This window comes from Triplophysa rosa, linkage group LG7 (genome assembly GCF_024868665.1).
Source record: "Triplophysa rosa linkage group LG7, Trosa_1v2, whole genome shotgun sequence".
In the NCBI taxonomy this organism is placed as follows: domain Eukaryota; kingdom Metazoa; phylum Chordata; class Actinopteri; order Cypriniformes; family Nemacheilidae; genus Triplophysa; species Triplophysa rosa.
In genome coordinates, this window is record NC_079896.1 from 23868960 (window position 1) to 23894359 (window position 25400).

Genomic DNA, 25400 nt, shown 5'->3' on the forward strand with positions numbered 1-25400 from the left:
CGGCGGTGCGCGTACTATTCTGATGACGTAAGTTGTGTCACGCGCCCTGTACACTGTCCCTCGTGTACGTGTAAAAGGGGATCTATACTTCAGCCTTTAACTGAACAGCCTTTTTTAACCAGTTAAATTTATTTTACTAAGCATGGAATTCTATAATTGCTTCTTTTAATGAATCACAGCAGCTATAATTGTAATATGGATCATTTATTATTAATTGTGCAGTCCTAATGGGGAACATTTACAATCTGGCTAACAGTGCATCTTCACCAGCATACTGTATACTCCTATAACCACCCCATGAACTCAGTTTTTAGCTTGGGCTCCTTTTACCGTAATCTTGACCATCGGCTTATACTGTATTCTAACCGAAAACAAATCACACTACATGGTTCTCCACTTTCATCTACATCACTGGCTGTCAAGAAGTGGAAGACGTGTAGTAGACAGACAACATGATGGATGAACTGGAAGAAAACCCACACCTGTAATGGGGAGTGGGTTTTCCATATCAGCTGCCTGACGTTGAGCGGGTGAATGGATGGATGGGGCGGAGGTGCCGCGTTTGGGGTTTGTGGAAGCCACAGGAACTGAAGGGGAAAGCTGACCACACTGCCAGGCTTGTGCGAAATGGGTCAAGCTCAATGTTTTAAATATTAAAGAAAATATTGGTGTTCCCGAAGCTTGAGCCGAACAGTGACGTGTACTGTCAGGCACAAGAGATTCATTGAGGTGTCTCGTTGAGGTGGGGTGTGTTGTGTTTTAAGGGGGGTCTAACCCCTCGAGAATCTGTGCACCCTGAGGCTGGGTTAGTAAAACAAGCAGGTCTTTTGTAAGTGAAGGGTGTTTTCTTAAGGTGAGAAGACATGTAAACCCTCGTTCTTCCTTTCTATCTATCTGAATCTGGTTAGCGGAAAACCTCAGCTTATGGAAATGTCAGTAAACATTCAATTTGGGGGTACCTGTTACTGTTTGCTCGTTTATTTAAATGATCATACGTTTCTGAACAAGTTTTTGGTTTACAAAGACATTTGTCCTCTAAACTGTATGTTTGAGAGTTTTAGTAGCATTTGCCACTAAATGATGTACGATTCAGATAAAGCTGCATGTGTTGTGTTGCGCGTCAAATGTCTGTGCTTCTGTCGATGAGGTTTTTTATTTTAATTTTAAATGTGTTTAAGATAGTTTAAATGCCATTTGTTGTGTGAAGTTTAATTGTCACATTTCGATTTGTTACGAATGTCATCAATTGTCACCTAAATTGCAGCAAACTTGCAACGCAGTGATCGAGATTTACACCTTTAATAAGGTAATTCCCACAGTCATTTGCAAGTTACTTGACAGTATGATGTGTGATGATAATTTTACACCGATGTTATCTTTTTTCCATAGAACACTGGAGAATTTTAAAGAAACTTTGTTAACCAAAAGAAGGACAAATAAACATCATATGTATTGTGCTCTATATTCAGTAGCCTATATTCTGATTCCATAAAATAGATTGTCAGGTTGTATTCAGTTATGACACATGCCATCAAACAGATTTTAAATTATTTTTGAAAGACGGTTAAAAACCGTCAAATTACAGTAAAAAACATAATTTTACAGGGAAATTTTGTTTACTTTATTCCTGCCTCCCTAGCTGCTGTTTTTTGAACAGGATTTTTTTACTGTCTGTTTTTGATATAGTACGGTCAAAGAAATTGCAAGAAAACAGAGAAAACAATGTAATTTTACAGGAATTTTTTATTTTATTTTAATTTGAATATTTCTGGCGCCCCAGCCGCTGGAAAATTTCTGTTTTTTTTTACTTTTTCAGTGTTTTCATTGTTCAAAACATCTTTTGAGTTAGCTACTTGTATTTTATATGACTATATAGTAGGGCTGCTCGATTATGACAAAAATCATAATCACGATAATTTTGCCCAATATTGAGATCCCGATTATTTAACACGATTACTCATTAACTTTTAAAATAACTTTGACCTCTTTGTCGCCATCTTAGTTTGAAACATAAAATGTCAGTTATATGCGGTTATATATTATTGTTATATATTATTGTCTTTACGTGGGTTGTGCTTTGGCACTGCTGCTCTGCTCAGAGGAATCCGAGCTCTGTGCTAAATGACTGACTGCTCACACCGCATCGGAGCGCATCTGTATATCAACGTGATAGTAACAAGAGACCGTGTCTATACCAGATACAACGCGAAACGTTTAAAAACATCACTAATATAGAATCAATTGTAGCGTTTGATATCGTGTCGCACCTGATGTAGACAAAAACTCTAGAAAACATGGAAAATAACGCCTACCTTACGTCCTACAAGTAATATATCTGAAACATGTCATCTGAACACATACAATATCTGCCGCTTTTGTTCTGACTACATGAAACAAAGACTTTTAAAAAGTAAATCACGATAGTGACGTCTTCCCTGTTAATGCAATCCTTTCAGATGTCGGAGGCACCAACTCTCAAAATCCCTGTCGATATTAGCTTTTGCTTTAGCGCGAAGCTGTCACTTTAGCTCTCCGGAGCGTGAGGTTACTTTGTTAATAAGAACAGATGATTCCCCAGATGTAATCAGCGTCAGAACTTAATAAATTAAGATGTTTACATGACATTCCCCAGATGATCACTTTTAAACGCAGCCATCTAGATGATAATTTAAATTCCAAGATACTGTTATAAGAATGAACAACACTTTGTCACCCGTAGCAGTGCCGCTGCAGTGCCACCCACACACACGTGATAAACTAGCCCGGTTCTCTCCTTTGTGTTTACGAACGTGATGTAATGATGCAAAGAGGTACTCCCCCAAATTCAAATTTCCTGCAAGGGTCGGCCCGACAACGCAAATGATGAATCATTATTATAAGCTTACCATTGTGAATCAGGGTAAGATAAGACAATCGTTTTGAACACTGATCTGTGTATGTATTTACTCAATAATTGATTTCTGATTATTTTTACCCCAAAATTATCGCGGATTGCCGCTTTAATGCTGCAAATTGGAACTCACTTCTTCCGCTCAGAATGCAAAAGCAACCACTGTTTAGAGCAACGAAGAAGAAATGAAAACGTGCTAGCAGTATGTCCGCTGTTTGTCAGTATTTCAGAGTGGACCAACCAGCCAGTAAAACTGCGACTAAAGAAAAATATATAATATTACTATCAAATGTCTGTCAGATAATAAAAAATACTTGAGTTTACTGTATGTATTTGTTCATGTTTTATTGAGGGACAAGTCTGAAGGACACCATAAAATAATTATATCAATTCACACAGGGCTAGTAGTATATACAGCTGTATACAGATACACACCCAGATATCGGATCAGTACTCTGTATCCGCCGATACCCTTAGCCCCGGTATCGGTATCGGGAAGGGAAAAAGGGTATCAGAACATCTCTATTTTTTTTACACATGACAAGTTTCTTAAGTGTGATGGAACAGTAAGTTGAGTGAGGCAATGACCTTATGAAAGTCTGTTTTTACATGGATGGGGAAACAGAGCAGAATTCATTATGTTTAAATAGACGCTCCTAAAAGTTGTCCATTTGATTCCTGGTCGGTGTGACCCATCAGTAAGTTTAGATTTACTGAGATTCCCAATTATCAGTTTGTTTTGATTAAGAAGACTTGGTCATATCCAGTTCTAAAAGCCATAAGTTCAAACCCATGTGAGTTACTGAGACCCGCAGCTATCATTACGTCCTTGATTAAGACACTTGACCCCTGCTTGCCCCAGAGGGACTGACTCTTGTTAGTGTACTGCAAATCGCCTTGGATGAAATACATCTCCCAAACTTCTGTTGTTTTTTCTCCGCCGCGTTCTGCTCTTCACCGCACGTTCACCTTTCCTGTCCACATTCATCTCAATCCTTGCGTGTTGCTCAAATTGTTTTAACATGCATCTCTCTGGAGGAGCTTCCCAATGTTGTGTCTGTTTGTGGAGCGTTGCAGAAGAAGATGAATGGCGCTCTCGCTGATAGCTTTAAAGGTTAAGAAAATGTCAGAACTGCAGAGCTATCAGTCTCCTGTGCACTGACGGGCCCTTGAGGGGCCCATTGACTTGAGATGTGGGGTATGATCTATGTGTGCGGGTAATTGCTGTCTTGTTTGTAGCGTGCGACGGGTTAGACCGAGCCCTGTTGCGCTTTTCTCCCATCGGCCATCTGGTTTCGCGACTGACATTTAATTTGGTCACTTTGTTGGTCCAAGTCATGCTGGGATGTCATGGCAAAGCATATTGGCTGGTACTAATTGGGGAACTGTTTTATGTGTTTTTGTAAAGCGTGTTTGGCAGCCTAAAACGAAGCCTTTCACTTTGGATTGTGTGTAGATCATTGTTCTGTACTTCATATATTATGTCAAATGTATTTTTAGAACACACTTTTAGCTGTATTTCTTTAGAATAACACCGTGTCTACACCGGACGTGACACGTCACATCCAGTGTGGACAAAACTTTAAATGATAATTGGTTCTAATGCATTCTATTGTCTTTAGCGCCACGTCCGGTGTAGGCACGGTGTAAAACAACTGTTTTTTGCTACTGTACCTTTGAGACGTTCAGTATTCATTAGCTCAGGTTTGTAATGTCATAACTGATATCTGAATTAACAGTTTTTTAGTTGAATGTCGAATAGGGCTGAAAAATATTTTAAATGATTGAAATCAGGGCTCCAGACTAACGTTGTTTACCAGGAGCACTTTAGCCCCTGACTGAAAATTTTGGGAGCGCAAGCTAAAAATGTAGGAGCACACCTTAAATCAGCCTGCAATGCAATTATTCACATCTGTCCCCAAAATAACTGTATTACTGATACTGACAAATAATTTACTCGATGACAGCAGATTTGGTTCTGTTTATTTAAAGAGGCAGGCCTACAGAGAAGCTTTGTTATTGATTGGTGCTGATTAGAGAGACTGTTGTCTGAATTCATTTGAACCAAACGAAATTGTGCTTGTCAAAAAGTATATATTTAATTGTTTACATTAAAGAGCACATAATTAGAGATGTTCAAGGTCCTACTTTGGTTTATGGAGTGTCCAATGACAAGTTTATGTACATAGAAGGTGTAAAAACACTATTATTTCGTAATAAAAGGCAGTTATTCTTACCTCACTTCTTGACTGACTCTCAAATGATTTGTTCCGCGATTCATGTCTAATCCCCTCCTTTCTGCTAGCCTAGTCTGATGTGATTGGTCAGATGGTCTAGTCTGCTGTGATTGGTCTACCGCGAATCAGGTTCACGAGCTACAGTGTTTGGGGGAGAAGAGCGAAGTTTTTGCAGGCAGTCCTAGCAAAACGTAGGGCGGGGACTATATGTAGTGACGTAAATCCACGGCGGTTCGCGAATCGGACAAGGGACAATTCGTTAGCGTTATTCAGAGTCGACTCCCTTTTTTCCAAGCCAATAACTTTGTTATTCATTCACCTTCGGATTTACAACTTGGCAGACTGCTTACTTTCAAACATGGCAACATTACACACTGCATGAAATGTCATTTTCATGATCTCATGTAATGTATTCTTTAAAGCAAAATGAAAGGTGTCGTATTATTACGTTCTTACGATGATTTTATTGTGTAGTAAGGACACTTTTCCTCATGTTCACAACACATGTAAATATAACGTCAAATGAAACTTAACAAGAGCATTCGCCTGTCGTTCGTTCTAGCTGTGAACAGATTTGAAATGATCCAGCACTGTCTCAAGTAATCCACAGATAAATGACGTTTCCTGAACTCCTCCGCGGTTAGTTTCGTCTTAAACGTCTCTGTGTCAAATCGTTCGTCTCTGGGCTCAAAAAATCCGTCACAGCAAACAGCGACTCGTAATGCACTCACGTTGTGTGTGTAAACTTGTCAATGACGACCTGGATTGTGCGCGTCCGCAACGGCAGCAGGCTGCTGGAAAGAAACATCTGGGACACGAGTGACCGGCGCAGTTAACTATTACAGACAGCCAACACTGGTGGCGGGCTCGCGTTCTATCTACTCGTCTTTCCACATGAAATAACAATTAGAAAAAAATCCAGATTTGCAGGTCGCATATGCGCGAGTACTTGTAAAAATGCTCGCGCTGCCTCGAAAACTGGTTGCAAAATGCGACCATTTGGTCACAGTCTGGAGCCCTGGAAATATTGTAAATGTGCATTTTGAAATAGTTTGTAATAACGAAATGATTTTAATACTTTAAAAAGCTGTGTAGTCCTAGTCATATTATAGTCAAAGTTGTGTTTGTATCGTCGCTGACTGAAAGCTTGTATCTCCAAAAAAAATACATGTCTCTTCATGTCGCACTACATTGTCTGTTCCGTATGGATATTGACACTTGAAGCATATTTATCTCAAGGAAGCAAACTGCAGAATTTCCGAATGCCGACACTTCATATTATCAGCAGTTCAGTTGTATATTAATATATACTTACTTATGTTTAACATATTCTGCATAATGAAGAAGCACCTATATTATATGTTTTGATGGCTAAGTTATATGTCATGGAAATGCGCAAATCATTCATCCCATGTTAAGTGTTGTTTCAGATGTCTGCAAAGTCAATTACTTCACAGACATACAGAAAGTCCTGAAAACTAACCTGGGCTTTAGTCTCTCGTGCCCTCTGTTTTCCACTCTCTCAGATATTTGACAGACAGGGGAATCTTCATGCTATTTTCTTTCTGTTGTTATTTCTTTTCTTTTCCTCGCTCGGTTGTGTGTTTTCTGTGCGAATATCTCAACATCTCGGGGGACTTTTTCTCTCCGGCAGAGAGCTTAAACCTGACTGGAGCCCACCTGAGGGTTCAAAAAGTCTTGAAATTGTACCATCATTCAGTCTCACCTCCTGTTTTTGTTTTGGTTCCTCCCTAGCGGAGAATATGATTGTTCTTTTATTGCTCTGGAGACGATGTTTTATTCATGTATAGATGTTTCATCTATCTTATTTTCAGTCAACTATGAGCGTGAGTAAATTATGAGAGAATTTAGATTTTTGGGTAAAGGATTCCTGTACTAAGAGTACATATAAAAATGAAAATAGCCATTATTATTATTTGATGAGACGTGTTTGAGTTCACATTGAAATCTCTGATGTTGTATTCAAGGTATACTCTTATCAGTATGTATGCGATCTGGTAACACAATGCTTGAGCAATTGAGCTGCATAAATAGTCATCATGACCTCAGGAGCTTGAAAAAATGACTGTAACCAAAAATAACAGCTCAGAATATGAAGCAAAAGACCTCTGTGCTCCTGTCCTTAAAATACTGAACCACTTCATGCCCAAACACTGAGGTGTTTTATTTAATAGGAAAAACATCATTTTATTTTTCAAACATTTTGTGTTTGGCTTAGCCTTCCCAAGAAAATCCCTACATTTTCTCTTTTCATCTTGCATTCTTTATTTGCCCTTAGAGAAAAACAAAGTAAACGTCCACCATGTGTTTCTATAAGAATGATTTTTAAGTGTTGAAAATCTGTGCTGAATTGAGGTTATGAATTACATCATGTATGTCACAATGAGATCATGTTGGCAGAATCTGCTGTCTTTTTCTTCTTGACTTGTAGTGCTGGCACGTGATCAGATCTATTCAGATGTTCATAGTTAACCCCCCGAGAGAGAACACACCCATGAAAACTAATTAACACCAGATACTGAGACCTAACACGTCATTTCAGTGTAACACTGATGTGTAAGCAAGCAAGCTTTCCTTGTAGTCTCACTGGTTAGTGTGGTTCTGGGGTTAGTTTAAAGTAGGTTATGGTTTTATGATAGTTTGTGTGGTTCTGGTGCTGATTTGGCTAGTTAAGTAGAGTAACTGGTCGACCAAGATGGTGTTTAGGGATAATGCCTGGAATACACTACACCAGGGGTCTTCAACTAATTTTCTTTGAGGGCCAGATTCCAAAAGTATAAATGGGCCAGTTTTTACCATATCATAATTTCTTCTGTTATTTTGTATTTCTGTTATTTATTGCATTTTGTTCCTTTTATACTGTTTTTGTTGCAGGTCATATATTAAAACATGCACGCAAATATTGCATACAGTACATACCTTTTTATGATATTTAATTAAAAGGGACATTGTCTTTTTAATTGTATTTTATATTCCATAATACGTTAATTTACCCAGAAATGAATTTGCCAAGATGTGGGTGGTATTGTTTTTTTTCAAGAAGATATTTTTGAAGATATTGAATTAAAGAGAGTCAAATAAAAAAAGTCAAAAACGCTAATACATTCAGCACAAAAGTAATGCCTGCCTCTTGACTTTAAACTGGCGTCTTATAAAGCGAATCTATCGGTCTGTGCAAGAAACTGAACGGTATTATCGAATCTTCGGGTGAATGCCAATCGCATTCATGTGCCCCACACACTTATAAAGGCAGAGAGGGAGATGAACAGCTGTTTTCATAAATATTATTAATAAATTAATAAATATTTAAATTATACAAGGTGCAACGTTATTCTGTCTCATGTTTACCGTCCACTAAGTAGTTTTAGAGAAACAAAACATTTGAAAAATGTTTGTGGTAAAACAACATATTTAGTGTTCAGTTAAAGGAACAGTTCACCCAAAAACGAAAATAGTAGGAAAAATTGCTTTATAGATTTCTTTGTTCTGTTGAACACAAAAGGAGATATTTTGAAGAATGTAGGAAAGAAAACCGCTTCGGGGCACTTTTTGACTACGATTGTCATTTTTTCTACAATGGAAGTCAATGGTGGCCAAGAATTGTTTGGTTACAAGTATTCCTCCAAATATCTTTCTCTTTGTTTATCAGAACAAAGAAATTTATACAGATTTGGAACGTCTCGAGGGTGAGTGATTTATGACAGAATTTTTATTTTTGGGTGAACTGTCCCTTTAAAGCAACACACAAAAACATTTCTGTGTTATTTCTGGGACAACACATTTTGTGTTACTTACTTTTAACACAACTTGTGTTGTGCCTTTAATTTATTTAACACAACATCAACTCAAAGTGACTTGTGTGTTTAAAAAACACAAAAAAGGCCACAAGAAATGATTCAACACATCATTTTTGACAGTGGACTGTCTTATAGTGTTGTGTGTGTAGACTCGATATGTGTTCTAAAATTGGCTCAAAATACCAAACATGTTTTCATATTCTCCGACTGAAAGAAATCATAGTCTGATGCCACCAAATTTGAGTCTGCAGTTTTCTGTAAAATCTGTCAACTGCGCCTGCCAAAATCTGCAGACTGATGCAAACTTTTTGCAACAATTGTTGACTCGTCCAGACTGCAAAATCAGGGCTAAAATTTGAGCCAAACTGTTGAATTGGTTCGCTAAAATGTGTTCCCGGAAAACCTTATGAAGATTATCACAGTGATGTCCTGAGTTTAAAAGCCTGTTCAAACCAAGGTGTAAAATGATAATAGTACAGAGGAACGATATTGTACAGATCACTTTCATAATGATTTTTTCCATCTGATGAATGATAAAATATTGACAGCCCATCAAAATCCATGCGAATTTAAATGGCTCATGGAGGGTTGTTCCAGAATATCCAGAATAAAAGTTTGTGTTTGCAAAATAATATATGTCTGTCCACTGTGCATATTAATTTCGTATTTATAAACACATACGCATGCATATATTTAAGAAAAATATAAAAATTAATCAATTTTGCACAGTGGACAGACATATATTATTTTGTAAACACAAACTTTTATTCTGGATGCGATTAATCGTGACAGCCCTCGCTAACACATTTAAAATGTGTAACTGCAGCAAACTTAGATTAGACAGTATTCTATCGTCCGTTGTGCGAACGCTAATATGCATATCATTCATTGTGTGAGCAGGCCTCATTATACACAGTCAGTTCCTGCATGAGATATCATTCTTTCCCTCATTCATTTCATACAATGAATGAATGACTGAATACTTTCAGTTCACTGCATTAAGGGGTCCGACTGGAGGCCCAGATGAATGGATGAATAGCTGGACAAATGAATGAACGAGTGAATAGACTGATCTCAAGAGATGCAAGTACAAAAGTTGAACTTAGGATCGACCTCCCGATGTGCATTGTGTTTTTTGTCGGCCTGGTACGTATGTGTGTGAGAGAGAAGGGGGGACTCAACATACTGGATAATGACAGAGTAGACCGTGAAGATGTTTCGTTATCTTTTTTCACCTGTTTAACTGTGAAATGTCAGATTTGAATTGATTGAAAAGAAAATTGCTGCTGAATTATGGGATGGTGTTGGGGAGGTGTGGCGTTGCCGTAGAAACGAGACTATTCAAAGTGCTATCCTTAGGTAATGAGTAGGCAAAGGTCTCGTGTGGAATATACAGCGGGCCCCAAAAGTATTCACGCACTTAAACACACTTAAAACTCTCTGAATGTCATTGCGTTAGATTGTAAAATAGCGGCACAAATGGTGTTTATTGTACAGAGAAGAGGCGCAAACACTTTTAATGTCACAGAAAGAGGTTTGTTAAGAATAAATTATAAATGATTGAGGCTGTAATGTGCAATTCAGTGAGTTGTTCTGGGTCATGTTCCCTTTTGTTACTCCTTGAATAATTTAAAAAAAATCGTATTATTCAATATACCCTATATTATTAAGTTTATTTTTATGAGTCAATAAGTTTGAATGGTTTTACAATAAATTGAAAAATGAATACATTTATTTTACTTACAATAAATGCTGGAACAATCATTTCAGAGCAAATATATATTGAGCTTTCAAAATACAAAAATATCAAAAATGTGTTTCACAGACAAAAAAGTCATACAGGTTTAGAACGACATGACAGTTAATAAATGATGTCAGATATATTATTTTTGGGTGAACGATCCCTTTAATTCGATGAACTGCACCTGTATTTATTCTGCTAGGACACCTGTTTGAACTTTAAAGAAAAATTATATAAATTCAGCAGGATTTGTCTTTAACTGGCACTTGGTGTAATATTTTTATCTAACCAAATGGCATCCATACATTTTTATGAGAAACTTAACCATCCAAATACTCTGGGTGTCTGTATGCATCTAAAGTGCTCCTGCCGCATTTTAAGAACAGTCAGTGGAATTTTAACCCCCGCATCCCCTGCCTCTGACACCACACACACACACGGCCATCATGCCCCCAGCAACCTCCCTCCATTGAGAAAGTTAACAGTTTGTTTTTCACAGGACTGAATGCTTCACTGCACACATCACCGAAGCCCCTCCACCCCTCCTTCACGCTGGACCAGCCCGTCCGTGAGAGGCTCACTTAAATTATTTCTCTCTCCGTCTGTAAGGATTCAGTAAAACACATCCGAAGTCTGTGGGATGCCGTCTCTCGGAATGAATTCTCGGTGACACCTCGGATCTGGTGAGTACGCCACATCTAAACAAAACTATCCACTTTCTAAACCTTTTCGTCCTGTTGCACTCTGATTTTCATCCTGGAAGCAGTTTTTGTCCGTGGCTTTGTATTCTCCTGTATGGCTTGAAATTTCTTCATCTCTCCACTCTTGAATCTGACGGTCACTCTCCCTCCTGCTCGGTCTCCGCGTGTCTTTGTTGAGGTTTCTGATAAACAGTTTGGCCGTCATCTCCAGACCTCCCCCATTGTGTGTCCAATTCTCTTTGTTCTCTCAGCCTATGGCGCTGCTGTGTGTGTGCGTGCTGTGTGTGTGTGTGTGTGTGCGTGCTGTGTGTGTGTGTGTGTGTGTGTGTGTGCGTGTGTGTGTGTGTGTGTGTGTGTGTGTGTGTGTGTGTGTGTGACTGACCACCTCAAGTGTGTCAGTCTGGCTCTGAATAGGAGCTACTATGCGGGAATTTAGCAATATTGTTCCTAGTGTCACGTTTTGTTTCCTTTTTATTAATCTGTCTGTCTGTCCATCAATCTGGCTCCCTGTTCTTTGTCTACTTCTCACTTTCCAATAATATTCAAATTTGGTTAGAATGAAATTTATCTATGGTAATGTTATTGTTTTTAATGTCTTATTTATGTCATTTTAGTGTTTTAGTCTCCCCATTTAATGTTTTTTCTTCAGTTAAATCTCGTTTTATATGAATTATTTTCATTTTATTTTGTGTTTATTATCAGAAGCAAGTTTTGTCCTTTATTTACTTCTGTTTGTTTCAAATCAGTTCAGTGTATTTCCTTGGAGTTTAAATGAAATTAATCTGTGTTTAATGTCTTGACAGTATTTTGCATTGCAGAATTGGAGAAGCAACATTTTGTGTTAAAACATAAAAGGCAGAATTTTAAAGAAAAATAGTAAAAAAACAGGAACGATATCAATTATGATAGTTGTTAATATTATTTGCTTTGATCAATCAGATATATAAACGGTTTCAGCGTCAACAACGTAAACAAACGTTATGTGGCCCAAACTTAACTTCCGGTAGACTTCCACAAAGAATCAATAACTGTTAAGTAATTTTAATTTGAAACAATTTATATACAATAAAATATTGTTATAAATTAAATATAAAATTGATTGTTATATAACCAAACACAGACCGGAAGTTAACTTCGTGTCCGATGAAACCGTCTATATAAACAGACATGCACATACAGAGTTACACACATAATGTTTTCTGTCTTTTTCATCATTTCATGAATGGAATTTAGTAAACAATTACAGCTAAAGTGCCGTACTACTCTATTAGGTTTTCTTTATAAGATTCTAGAAGTATAAGAATACATGATTTATTTCCATGCAAACATTTATTGCTATATGAAACCCATCTATCATAATCACAATTCAAGATTCTAAGATCTTCGGTCTAAGTGTGCATTGTCCATAATTCAAAGGCAGCCGTTCATGCACAACGATTCATGAACAAATAGGCTATATCAAAATAATATCAAATATTATACAGCTGTGTCCTGGGATTGCAGTTGAAAGCCTTCAAAGTTAATTTCAACCTTCCCTTGTTTCACCTGCTTCATTAAAACACAGATTCACAAAGGTGATCATACGCTGTTTGAACAGATGCTTCCGTTTGAAACCTGACTTTCTCAACGGCACAAAGGAACTAAAGATAAACAGAGAAAATGAGAAGAATGAGTGAAACGTGAAAAGAGTGAGGATGCACGTTGTGAAAGGCTCGTCTTGTTGCCGCGCTGTTTAAGATTCCGTCCGGTGCGCGAGTCCACGGTCAGGGCTGAGCGAGAGGCGGACGACCACGTGCTCGCTCGGAACGGCTGTGCTGCTCAACGGACTTCATTCACGTGCTAAAGAGCCTCTGCTTTGGCATATAGTTGGCTGGTCGCACAGAGCGGTCTTTCACACGGAGACAGTGAAGAAGTGGAAGTCGTGTTAAGAAAAACATCATAGAAAGAAACACTTTCAGAACTATCTGTGGAAGCAGTTCAATTTGCATGGTAATTCTGAGCTCGGGGCTCTGTGGATGGTTGGGGTGGCGTGAGGGTCGGCTGGCTGGCTTTTGGTCGCAGAGGTCACTGGTCCATCTTGGTGCACGAGTGAATGGGACTACAGTTCATTGGCTCTGTGTTGTGGGGATAAAGGTTTCGGTTGTGTGACCCCTTTAGAGGGATCAGGGGACTGATAGTAGCCCGGCCAGAACTATATTTTTTCAGTGGGGGCAGTCAAGGGGCAATGTTAAAGTTCGCCTCTTGTTTCAGACTGCTGGGGAGTTTTTATTATACAGTACATCTTAATCGATAAGTCTACCTGGGCAAAGTCTTTGTTAGTCTTTGAAGCTGATGCAGAATACAAGACAAGTAAATTTGTGCATTACTAGATCGTTCTTGTCCCTGTACACTCTTAAACACAAAGAGGTCTTCGTAAAAGATTTTTGGTTTCCCAAAACCTTTCAGTTACCTATTTATATTCCGTAGGACTTTTTTCCATTTCAAAAAACCTTTGTGCAGTATTGATGTTGATGTTTAAGGGTCTTCATGAAACTCTTCAGCCGACAAAGAACATTTTTTATTGAGAGTGTAACTACGATCTTGAAATAGTGGTCTCGCAAACTGCACATAGCCACACAAGACCTGATTTATGTCGATAACATGCAGGAATTTTAATGCTGTCAAACTTTTGCAAAGAAGCCAAACTTTATATTATTTAGATGGGATCATTCTGTAACATCTGGTCTCAACTCAAGGCTCCAGCTGTCTGGACTTACCTGAGTTCACCTTGCAACGTTTCTAGTCCCAGCTGCATATTTTCGCTTTCCTTGTCTTTCTTTTTGACTGACTATAAAAAGAAAAATCAAAGATGAGATCTCTGTAAAATCGTAATTATTTCTACATCACGAGATTAAATAGAGAGCAAATGGAAACGTTGCTAAAAATCTCATAGACCCAGAAATCGCACAAATGTCTCAGAAGAGATCTCACCAATGTTACAAACTGAGCTCAGATTTGCCAAGTCTGCAATCAAAAGTCAATATTATTGACAATTTTAACATGAAATCCAGATTATTTTACCAAGCAATCTTCATTTTACACTTCCATATATTCATATTATTGCGTTTTAATAATTGTCACATTTGTTTCTGTTTGTTTCTCTCAAGCAATTTTACGAGAAACATCCAAGACTAAGTTAATACTTAAATGAAACACAATTAAGAAGTCTGTAAAATCTCTTGAGCCCTGAAAGATCAATAACATTTTCCTCTGGGATTCTCTCTCTCTTCTCTAATAGAGTCTGTATAACTCCCTGTATCAGTGTCCTGATTTTACAGCGGTTGTAAAACAGCGAGAGAATGTTTATCTGTGACCATGTACTACAGATTAACATCGGGTCTTGTGTTTATAGCAGACTGTTTGCATGGATTACTTGCCTCCACTAAAGTGCTCAAGAAAAGCTCTTGAAATCAAGAAGAGAATTTTGGTGGAATTTAGCTCTACGCCCTTCATATTTTCCTCTTACACGCAAAACGGGTTGAATTGTTTTCGCACTGCATAATCTACGTTTGGAACAGTAATGCTCTGGGTAGCGTGGTCTGTTGTAGATTATGATTTTAACTCAACCCGCTGTTTGTCACATTTACAGTAAAACATTTACAATGAAAGTCTATTGAGTAAGACAAATGCAGAAAGGCAGTGGTGACACAGGTAGGAAAATTGAAATATCCTCGTCAATTACTTATAAACAGATCTTTAAAAATCGTTGTTTGAGTGACAGCTCACTATGACCCCATACTGAGATAAGAAATCAGAGTTGTTTGTGTGCGTGTCTGTCAACCATCTTTGACCTCATTTATTTACTTCTTTTCCATATCTCATCTATTAACCCAGAAGGAATCACCCCAGACGGGTCATCAGTGGCCCACCTAGTCTGGCCATTGTCTGACCCTGGACTCCCCTCCGGTGCATTTGTCATTGCCATCATTGGCTTTCACGCTCCTCACTCGCTCTCTCACTTTCTCTATCGGCTCTGATGAGTCTAAGACGATGGGCATGAATAGGATGAATGTGGGGTTCTGAGGGTATTGGGGGGATTTGGTGGATTAGAGGGTCTTTTGCTATTGAACTGCATTAGACACGGTTGACGTTGAATTGTCCTCTGCACCGCGGTGCAGCCAGAGCCAAAAAGAGCAACGGTGTGCCAAAGAAATCTGCGTCAGATAAATTCCACAGCATTTGCAATTAAGTTTGTGTTTTGCCATATAATGTAATTCCATTATGGAGGAGATTTGAGTAAATGTTGGTAAAAGTGTATCATTCTGGTGCATATGGGCCTGTTCAAGACTGGGCGATGTTTGACTAAAACCAAGACGGATGCGCCGGTGGTTTCACTGGGACGTCAGGAAGTGTATGTTTGAGTGTGATTAAGCATGTGTTTTTACATGTGTGCATGTGCGTGTTTACTGGAGAGCTAACAGGGAAGTTTGTGTTAACATGAAACAGTACGAGTGTGTGCGCATGTACTCCAGGTTTATATAACATCTCAGATGAGTGTTTACATGTAGAGTTTACCTGTGCCTCATGGGCTGTCACACACCTTATGGAAAGATAAACCATCAGAGGTTTGTACGGTCCAGGCAGAACGCCGCAGGGACTATTGATTCTCATAATAAGCTGTAGGTAGGTCGAGAAATCTCTGTCTTAACTTATAATTAAATAAAGTTTTATTGGCCTGTCGTTTCATGGCCACGTGCGCTTTAGCATTTGTCCTCGGCTGATGGTTACCGCAAAATCAATGTCATGTTTTAGAAACGCTTCGATTGGATTAATGCGGCTGCAGGTCCTGGATGAGTTCCAGTCGTCTCCGCTATCATTTACACTGATGAAAGTACTGAAGGTTAATTACGTTAGAAACAACAGCAATAAAGTCCCGTTCACACCAACAGCAATCACCATAATGATATCCAGTGTTCACACCGATGGATGAAAATGTTTGGTTTATTCTAAAGAATGATCAAATCTGAAACCGTTTTATTGCTAAACTCACACTAAATCATCTCTCTTCAGGACCCTCTCATCGTCTCGAAGGAGTGCCTGATGCGGTAACCATGACAACATCACCGCCAGAGACCAAACGACTGTCCCTCACAGGACTTATCATATACCTTGTCTTGCTACATCTGGTCGCATCACAGACTCCATCATTCTCAGCGACCTCTGACCCCGAGCCGCTGCCCTCTCTGCCTGAAGAGTGTCTGAGAAAAATGCACCCGGTTACCTCTTACACTGGTGGGTGTAAAATACCTCGTTCTTCACAGCTCTTTCTATCGCTCGCATTCACAAAGGTTAAAATGGGCGTCTCGGCTTTTAATATCTTTTCTCCCAAAAAGGAGAAAGTGGGGCAGTTGTGGCCTAATGGTTAGAGAGTCGGACTCATGACCAGAAGGTTGCCGGTTTGATTCCCAGGGCCGGCGGGTAACAACTGAGGAGCCCTTGAGCAAGGCACCTTACCCCTACTTGCTCCCCTTGCGCTGCAGTGATAGCTGCCCACTGCTCCGGGGGTACGTGTGGTCACCACTTGCTGTGCGTGTGTTCACTACTCTCTGGATGGGTTAAATGCAGAGGTCACATTTCATTGCCTTGTACTTGTACATGTGCAGTGACAATAAATTGAATCTAAATCTAAAAAAAAAAAAATCAATTGGGGTCAAGCTAGTCAAAACTGCTTATCTGTCATGCATGGTCAGATCTTTTACTACAAACAAAACCAACAAACCTTAACTGTTCTGAGCCCGAGACTAGTCAGCTAGCAGCCTTAAAGTTTTTTTCCCAACCTGTGTGTTTTCAGCAGGTTCGAGCATCTGCTGCGCAGATGTAAAGGTTTAACACGGCTGTGTCTGTGTGTAATATCAGCACAGCAGCGTGAGATCGAATGTGCTTTTGATGTCTCTACTCGACGCAAGCTGTGTTTTGCCACTGCAACCTGAACAGCTTTGCTAGTCTATGTTGTGGACATGATAGTGTTCACAGTCATTTGTTTCTTACAATTCCACCTTAACGCAAGCATTGGACAACAGACACAGCTCTGTAGGCATAAGGAGAGAATGATGACTCCTGTGTTTTGCCTACAGGGAGGTGAGATGTGTGTCAGGGATTTTAGGTGATAAACACTCAGAAATGCATCTGTACTTCTAATAATTGAACTTGGGTGGATTTTTTAAAATTTGGCAACAAGTCAATATTTCTGTTAATATTCTCCTATACCTTTAAAGTCCGTGTAAAGTGACATTAAAATATGTGTTCTGAGTTTGTCACACAGAAAAACGTGTTATTAACCACCCAGCCAAATTTGAACGGAGAAAAAACAGCCAAGTAAATAAAACAAGTTTTCAAAATCTTGGAAAAATCTTGTTTTAGAAGTTGGCCTTTTTAAATGATGGACAAATAATAATATGGACAAGTTACTACAAATAAAATCATAAAGTTACTACATCACAGTAATCTGCTTCATACTTCACAACCAAGCTGGTGAATTAACAGTGTACACAAATAAGCAATGGTTGCAATTCATTCTTAGTGTGCTTTCCTCATTGGTTTACATCTGTCTAAACAGAAGAAAACTGATAAGTAAACAACATGCTGCCTCACAGCTAACTGTCTAAATGTCTCTCTGATTCTCTGTGCTGTAGCTCTGAGCCCGTGGATGTTCTCCTTCTCCCTGCCTGGAGTGAACGATTACTCGCCCCTCACGCTTGACCTCACCAGAAACCAGCTGATAGTGGGAGCCAGGTAAAACACACACTCACACACAATCTCTACTGTGCCTGCCAAACCTAAAACATGTTTTTCTTTGTAGAAATCATCTCTTTAGGCTGAGTCTGAGCAATGTCTCTCTGCTGCAGGTACGATCTCTCTCTCTACACATCTGTCCATCCAATCATCCTGACACCTCTCGCAGAACCAGCAGTATATTTAGATCTTCCCGTACCAAGCACACATAAACACAGTCTTCTTTAGTTATTATTTCAAATTAAAAGGTGCTGACATTGTCATACACTCACACATCTGTTATTGCGCACATGCAGCTTTGAGCTCCCACAGCTTTCATAAGTGTGTGTGTTCTGATTCTCTCTTTAAACTCTCCTTGAAGGTGCAATTGTTTGGAGGATCCATTGACAGAAATGCAATATAATATACATGCATAACCATGTGTTCAGAGGTGTATAAAGACCTTACATGATGAAGCGTTATGTTTTTATTACCTTAGAATGAGCTGTTTCTATCTACATACACCGCGGGTCCCCTTACATGGAATTCGCCATGTTGTTTCTACAGTAGCCCAGTACAGTAACGGACAAACTGCTCTACAGAAAGCATTTTGTAAATACGTTAAGAAGCTAAAGTTCTGTTTCAGCCACCACAGTGCTTCTAAAGGGAGGGGTGGAGTGAGCCGTTGGTTGCAATTCGAAACCTCACCACTAAATGCCGCTAAATTTCACAAACTGGACCTTTAAAACTGAGTATACCAGTATATTTCACTGTAAAAAGAAACAAGGAAAATATGGTAATATTCCGACAGCTGGGACGCCAGAAAAAACGTAAAATAATATCTACATGTAATAAAATGCATGTTTTTCATGTTATTTTACACCTGACATGTACATTTGCAGTCTATTTCTGTAATTTTTTTCGTGCATTTCAAAAATATGTAAAAATGCGGTAAAATAAAAATTACGTCATATTACAGTTTTTTACAATGATTAGAAATGATCATTTGAATGATGAAAGTTTCGATGCATTTCGAATTCGATGCATGAAAATGACATGACTGTCCTGAAAACATGCTTGATTAAATATATGCATATGTTTTTATTACATGCTAAGTGTATAGAGATTTATACTCTTGTGGCCTGCTACAGATGTTTAGGGGATGGTTGCCATTAGGCAGTAATCTTGTGTAAAATCAATTATTTTTACTTTAAAGATTGATTTGAGACCACCTCTATATGGTGGGGATTGTGAGATACTTCTCTGTGTGCGTGTGCGTGACTGACCCGTTCGAAGGCTTTAAGATGTTGTGCGATATTTAAGAGTGACTTCACTGGAGTTTGTGAAAGACCCCGCTGGTAAACTGTCCAAACGTTCATGGCAAACATGAGAGGAGGTTAAAACCCTAGAGACAGATCTCACAGGAATCTGTAAGAATGCAGTGATTTAGTGTGACCTCGTAACCCTGTGTCCACTAGAGTGACCCACAGTCACCCTTTTGAGCACACACACCTTTTACACTGTATCTCTGTTCTGTAAAAGTTCCTTTGGATTTGATTCATCATTCATTGATACTGTGTGCTTTAGTAAATCTCCCATAATATGAGAGAGATCTGTATCTGTTTATCAATAAGTCAAATCAAACGATTTATTATATATGACCTGAAATGTTTAAGGTTAAATGATGGGTCTGGTTCAGAGAAGCAAGAACAGACCGCTGATCTGATTTGACACAGAGAGAGATAGAGAGGTCAGATAAGAGTGTTTTAGTTGAGGTGATATGGCCGTGTCTGGTAGTGAAGACAGGAGTGAGAAGATCTTGAGTGTGTTAGAGGAAAAACACAACCCCTCTCTCAGCATCCAGAGGTGAGCAGCTTTGACCCCTGACTCTTCTATTTAGGGTGAAATTCGCTCTTCAAATGAAGCGTCTTTCACATGTTGTTTAGTGAGTGACTGCAGAGACACGGCTAGATTGATTATTGCTTTCTGAATCCTCTCTCTCTCCCTCTCTGTATCTCTCTCTGAAGCTTAGCTTGCAGAAAAGTAAACTGAGCAGATGTTAGTTTGTCAGAGAGTGTTTATTCGGCATCTTTTGTAGTTTGGTCTGACATTTGACCTCTTATCATGTACCTGCTAACTCACAATCTCAACGGGACTCATTACCGTAACGTGTCTGGACATTTCACTATTGAGTTTTTTATCTCCAGTGAGAAGTCTCATTACTACAATAATATCAATCAATCAATCTATCTATCAATCAATATTTATTTCTATAGCACGTTTAAATTGGCTTTACAATACCAAAATTACAAAACACCCATATATTTTCATGTTTCAAACACAGATGGCGATATAGAGGCTTTTATTAAAGCAAAAGCGTAGTTTTGGTGTTACAAATAATACTTCCATGATGTATAAATACGTCACAATTGAAATATTATATAGTTTAAATATTTAAACATTATAAATAATATATCATTGAAACATTTACACAATTTAAATAATACAGTATACAGTTTAACCATTTACACAATTTAAATATCATATAGTTTAAATATTTACAAAATTTTATTATTATATAGTTTAAATATTTACACAATTTAAATAATATATATGTAGTTTAAACATTTACACACTTTGAAAAATATATAGTTTAACCATTTACACAATTTAAATAACATATAGTTGAAATATTTACAAAATGTAAATATTATATAGTTTAAAGGTTTACACAATTTAAATATGATATATTTTAAACATTTACCAAATTTAAAGATGATATGGTTTAAATATGTATACAATTTAAATATTATATAGTTTAAACATTTACTGTATTTAAATATTATATAGTGCCAAAGTAATGACAAGGGGGAAGTCACTTAAATAGAAAATATTTTTGGAATCCCAAAATAGGTTGTATATTCTTTTAGCAAAATCAAATGTCTTATTTCTTTTGTCTGTTTTGGGGTAATATGTGAGCCGGATGTGTTGTTTTGTGTATTGAGGAGCATCTGGCTCTAATTGTTTAAAACTTCCTCCAGCACTAATGTGGGAAGAGTTTTATCTATGACCTCTCCAGTTCTTCATCTGTTTAGCGTCCATTGGGATCGTCACAATTGTTCAGCTGATGCCTTCAATAAGGGTCACAGTCAATACAAAATCACTGTCTCTCAATAGTGTGAGAGAGCGAGAGTCTGTGCTAGATCATTATTATGAGGCGATGACAACACAGATACACATGACAAAGCAGCATGTCAGAAGAAGGAGGAACAGAATAAAACAACTGAAACAAGATGTTTGTTGATGCGATACAATAATGTTTCAAGTTTCTACATTTTATTTGATATCGTTCCGTTTTATTTTACATTTATACATTTATCAATATAAATATATTTTAAAACTGAAAATTATATAACCAATATACACACTTTCACAATCCTGCTCCCTGATCTCCACCCGGTGCTTTCCTGTAACCTATCATAAACTAGGCATAAAAATACCCTAAAATGTATTTTTTTTAAAGTGAGTTTGAATTGTTGCTCAGGTCTGAGTTTGTCAAAAGTCCCTGTGTGACAATTTACATCTTCCTACCTAACACAAAAGTTAAATGCTGCTATTTATTCCTGTTTATCATGCTGTTGATGTTTCAGATTTGCCGCAGTTTGACTCCCAACCAAAGATTTAAATAAGTCAACTTGACATTCTGTGTGTTCAGATTTGCATGTGTAATTTAGGCTTTTTTACTGTGATATTAATGATGTGTTCACTGCAGGCCACTGAGTGGGGTGTTGATGAGACCACCAGGAGATCCTGCCAGAGCAAAGGAAAGACTGAGGTGAGAGGTGGGACGCGAGAGCTGTTTGTTTTTAAAGCTGCATGCATGAATGTGTGGATCTCAACAGGTGCGTTCTTGAAATAAATACCCTATTAAATTCATCACAGTGAAATTGGTTTTTGGGAGCATGTTAGGAGACTGAGGAAAAAGAGTGTCTATGAAATACTAAAGATTTCTTTTTTTCTGTCTGTCCTCTCAGGATGAGTGTCAGAATTACGTCCGTGTCCTCCTGCTGAACGGCGGCCGTTTGTTCACCTGCGGAACAAACGCTTTTATGCCCGTCTGTACGACTCGCTCCGTCACTGACATCTCAAGCGTTTTGGATTCTGTCAGCGGAGTGGCTCGTTGTCCGTATGACCCACGGCACAACTCTACGGCTATGATAACTGAGAGCGGAGAGGTCTACGCGGCCACAGTGACCGATTTCTCCAGCCGGGATCCCATTATTTACCGCAGTCTGGGGAATATGCCTCCGCTGCGGACCGCCCAGTACAACTCCAAATGGCTTAATGGTACAAAACCTGTCCGGTGTATGGATTTTACATCAAAATACACAATTTTAAATATGAGATTATATTTTACAAACCCTTATTTTGGATGAGATGTTTTTAGAATAATTAAGTACATTTGCCTTCTTCATTTCCATTGTCAAAATGCAAAAAAGGATTGATGTCTGTATTGTTTTACTGTAAAAAGGAAAACAATCATCTAGTTTTTCATTTGTGATGGATACATACATTGTTTCATTCATTCATTTCATTTATTTATTTATATTGCACATTTAAAACAACTCATGTTGACCAAAGTGCTTTCCAACAAACAGCATATAAAGTAACAAAAAAAACAAAAATATTAAGACGACATAATACACAGACAACATGACAAGCAGTGAGATATAAGACTATCAGATATAGACTATCTCACACCAAATGCCCGGGTAATAAATGTCCTCTTAAGAGAGCTTTAAAATGATATAAAGATGTCCAGCATCTGATTTCCAGTGGCAGGTTCCAGAGACGAGGTGCGGCTACCGAAAAGGCACGGTCCCCTTTGGACTTTAAACAAGATTTTGGGACTTTTAATAAAAGTTTGTGCGATGACCTCAGTGGCTGTGTCGTGGAATAAAGCTGGATCATGTCCGAAATATATTCAGGTGCTAGACCATGCAAAGCTTTAAAAACATACACTAAAACCTTAAATTGAACTCTAAAATTAACAGGCATCCAGTGCAAGGAGGCTAACATTGGGGAAACACTGACCTGTTTCTTGGTCCCAGTCAACAATCTAGTTGCTGCATTTTGTAATCGTTGAAGATGGTTAATGAGAACAGCAGGAATTCCCAAGTACAAAGAATTACAATAATCCAGTCTTGACATAATAAAAGCCTGTACTGTATAACACGCTTCAAATCCTCAAACGACAAAAAATGTTTTATTTTTGCAATATTTCTTAAATGGAAATATCCCGCCTTAACCACAGAGTTTACTTGCTTATCAAATTTAAGCTCAGAGTCAAAGACTTCTAGGTTTCTAACTTGCTTGTGCAGATTTGAGGCAATAAGACCTAGATCAGATAACGCATGTACAGACAGTGTGATAGAACCAAATATTAGGCATTCTGTTTTAGCTTCATTTAATTGTAAAAAGTTCTGAGCCATAACTAAATCTCGTGATAGCAGGTCAGTAGATCACCTAACTCATCATCATCACCTACTTTCAGTGGAAGATAAAGCTGTGCATCGTCTGCATAAAAATGGTATGCAATATTGAATTTACGACAGATAAACCAGAGTGGAATCATATATAAGGAAAATAAGATGGGCCCCAGAATTGATCCCTGGGGAACCCCACAACAGGAAGAGTCAGAAAAATAATTACCCTGCTGAACTACAAAACTTCTGTTTTTTAAGTAAGCACAGAACCATTTAAGAGCATTTCCTCGAATGCCTACCAGTTGACTTAGTCGATTTAAAAGAATATTGTGATCAATCGTATCGAAAGCTGCCGTAAGGTCGAGGAGAATCAAAATAGCTCCCTTTCCTGAATCAGCGGCAAGCATTAAGTCATTATGTACTTTTGAAAGGGCAGTCTCTGTACTGTATTTTGATCTGAAACCAGACTGAAATAAATAAAAAAAACGGAGTTTTTATTTAGAAACGAGATCAGCTGATGATAGACAGCCTTCTCTAATATTTTTGATAGAAAAGGGAGCTTAGAAATGGGACGATAATTATTTAAAACTAAGGGATCCAAACTAGGCTTTTTCAAAAGAGGCTGTATTATGGCGTTCTTTAGGCACGATGGAACTATACTATTTACTAGACTACTGTTGATAATGTTGACAATGTCTGGACCAATGACATCTAAAACTTGAATAAATAAACGAGAAGGAATGACATCTGATTCACAAATTGTACGTTTTAAATGCTGAACTATGTTTACTAAATTAAAAAGTGAGATTTTTGTTTGTTTGTTGAGTTTAGTTATTTTATTCATAAAGCACATTTAAAAACAACCTTAAGGTTGACCAAAGTGCTGTACAGAATATTGGAAACAAAACATAGTAAAAATACACATTGTTTTTTGTGCCGTAATAGAGTAAAAATGTATTGTGATAGATAGATAAAACATTACATTTACAGTATCGAAACAAGTAAGAATTATTGTTGAGAATACAAATAAATTGGAGTGAATAAAAACTCATAATCAGGATGATTGTGATTAAACAATAAATTACAGTAATGGAAAATCACCACAGAGAAAATAGAAATGATATCTGGCCATGTTGCGGTAATGAGATTTGGGGGAAAATGTGTTTAATTATCATGAACATGTCACAATTCACAAAATAGGCCTTATTTTCTCTTCATGCGAGATGATATTATTGAATGCTACCCAGACATGTTTTTTATAAAATTCTCTAATCTATGACCTTGTCCTTATTCTCAACTCTAAATGTTCAAAGTGTAAAAGATATTAGAAAGTAAAGCTGCTAATGCTATAAATCTGACACTGCAGACATGAATTGATTTTTTATCAGGTTATCATTTTAACACACTTTCTCTGTGTCTCTCTCTGCAGAGCCTCATTTTGTCTCGGCGTACGACGTGGGCCGCTTCACCTACTTCTTCCTGAGAGAGAACGCAGTAGAACAGGATTGTGGGAAGACTGTGTTCTCTCGCGTGGCCCGCGTGTGTCAGAATGATGTCGGAGGCCGTTTCCTACTTGAGGACACCTGGACCACCTTCATGAAGGCCCGACTGAACTGTTCTCGCTCTGGAGACGTTCCCTTCTACTACCACGAGCTTCAGAGTACATTCTACTTGCCCGAACAGGACCTCATCTATGGAGTCTTTACCACCAACATGTAAGTGATGTATGCATTTCCTCTTTCATATTTGGGAGGAGTTTAAAGTTTAATTCTCAGCA

At 38.1% G+C, this 25400-nt stretch overlaps 1 protein-coding gene across 2 annotated transcripts in view; it reads left to right on the forward strand.

The window, feature by feature from the left end:
- The window catches only part of sema5bb (sema domain, seven thrombospondin repeats (type 1 and type 1-like), transmembrane domain (TM) and short cytoplasmic domain, (semaphorin) 5Bb), a 42878-nt gene that overhangs the window by 3513 nt on the left and 13965 nt on the right, over positions 1 to 25400 (forward strand). Inside the window, exons 2-8 of one of the 2 annotated variants that reach the window (XM_057338930.1) lie at positions 11186 to 11369; positions 16437 to 16658; positions 18059 to 18158; positions 18226 to 18271; positions 21910 to 21972; positions 22172 to 22484; positions 25053 to 25338. In XM_057338930.1, the coding sequence (XP_057194913.1) occupies positions 16478 to 16658; positions 18059 to 18158; positions 18226 to 18271; positions 21910 to 21972; positions 22172 to 22484; positions 25053 to 25338 (989 nt within the window). In that variant the 5' untranslated portion in view covers positions 11186 to 11369; positions 16437 to 16477. Of the gene's footprint in view, positions 1 to 10747; positions 11370 to 16436; positions 16659 to 18058; positions 18159 to 18225; positions 18272 to 21909; positions 21973 to 22171; positions 22485 to 25052; positions 25339 to 25400 lie in introns of those variants that run through there. The other variant, XM_057338931.1, reaches the window with a different exon arrangement.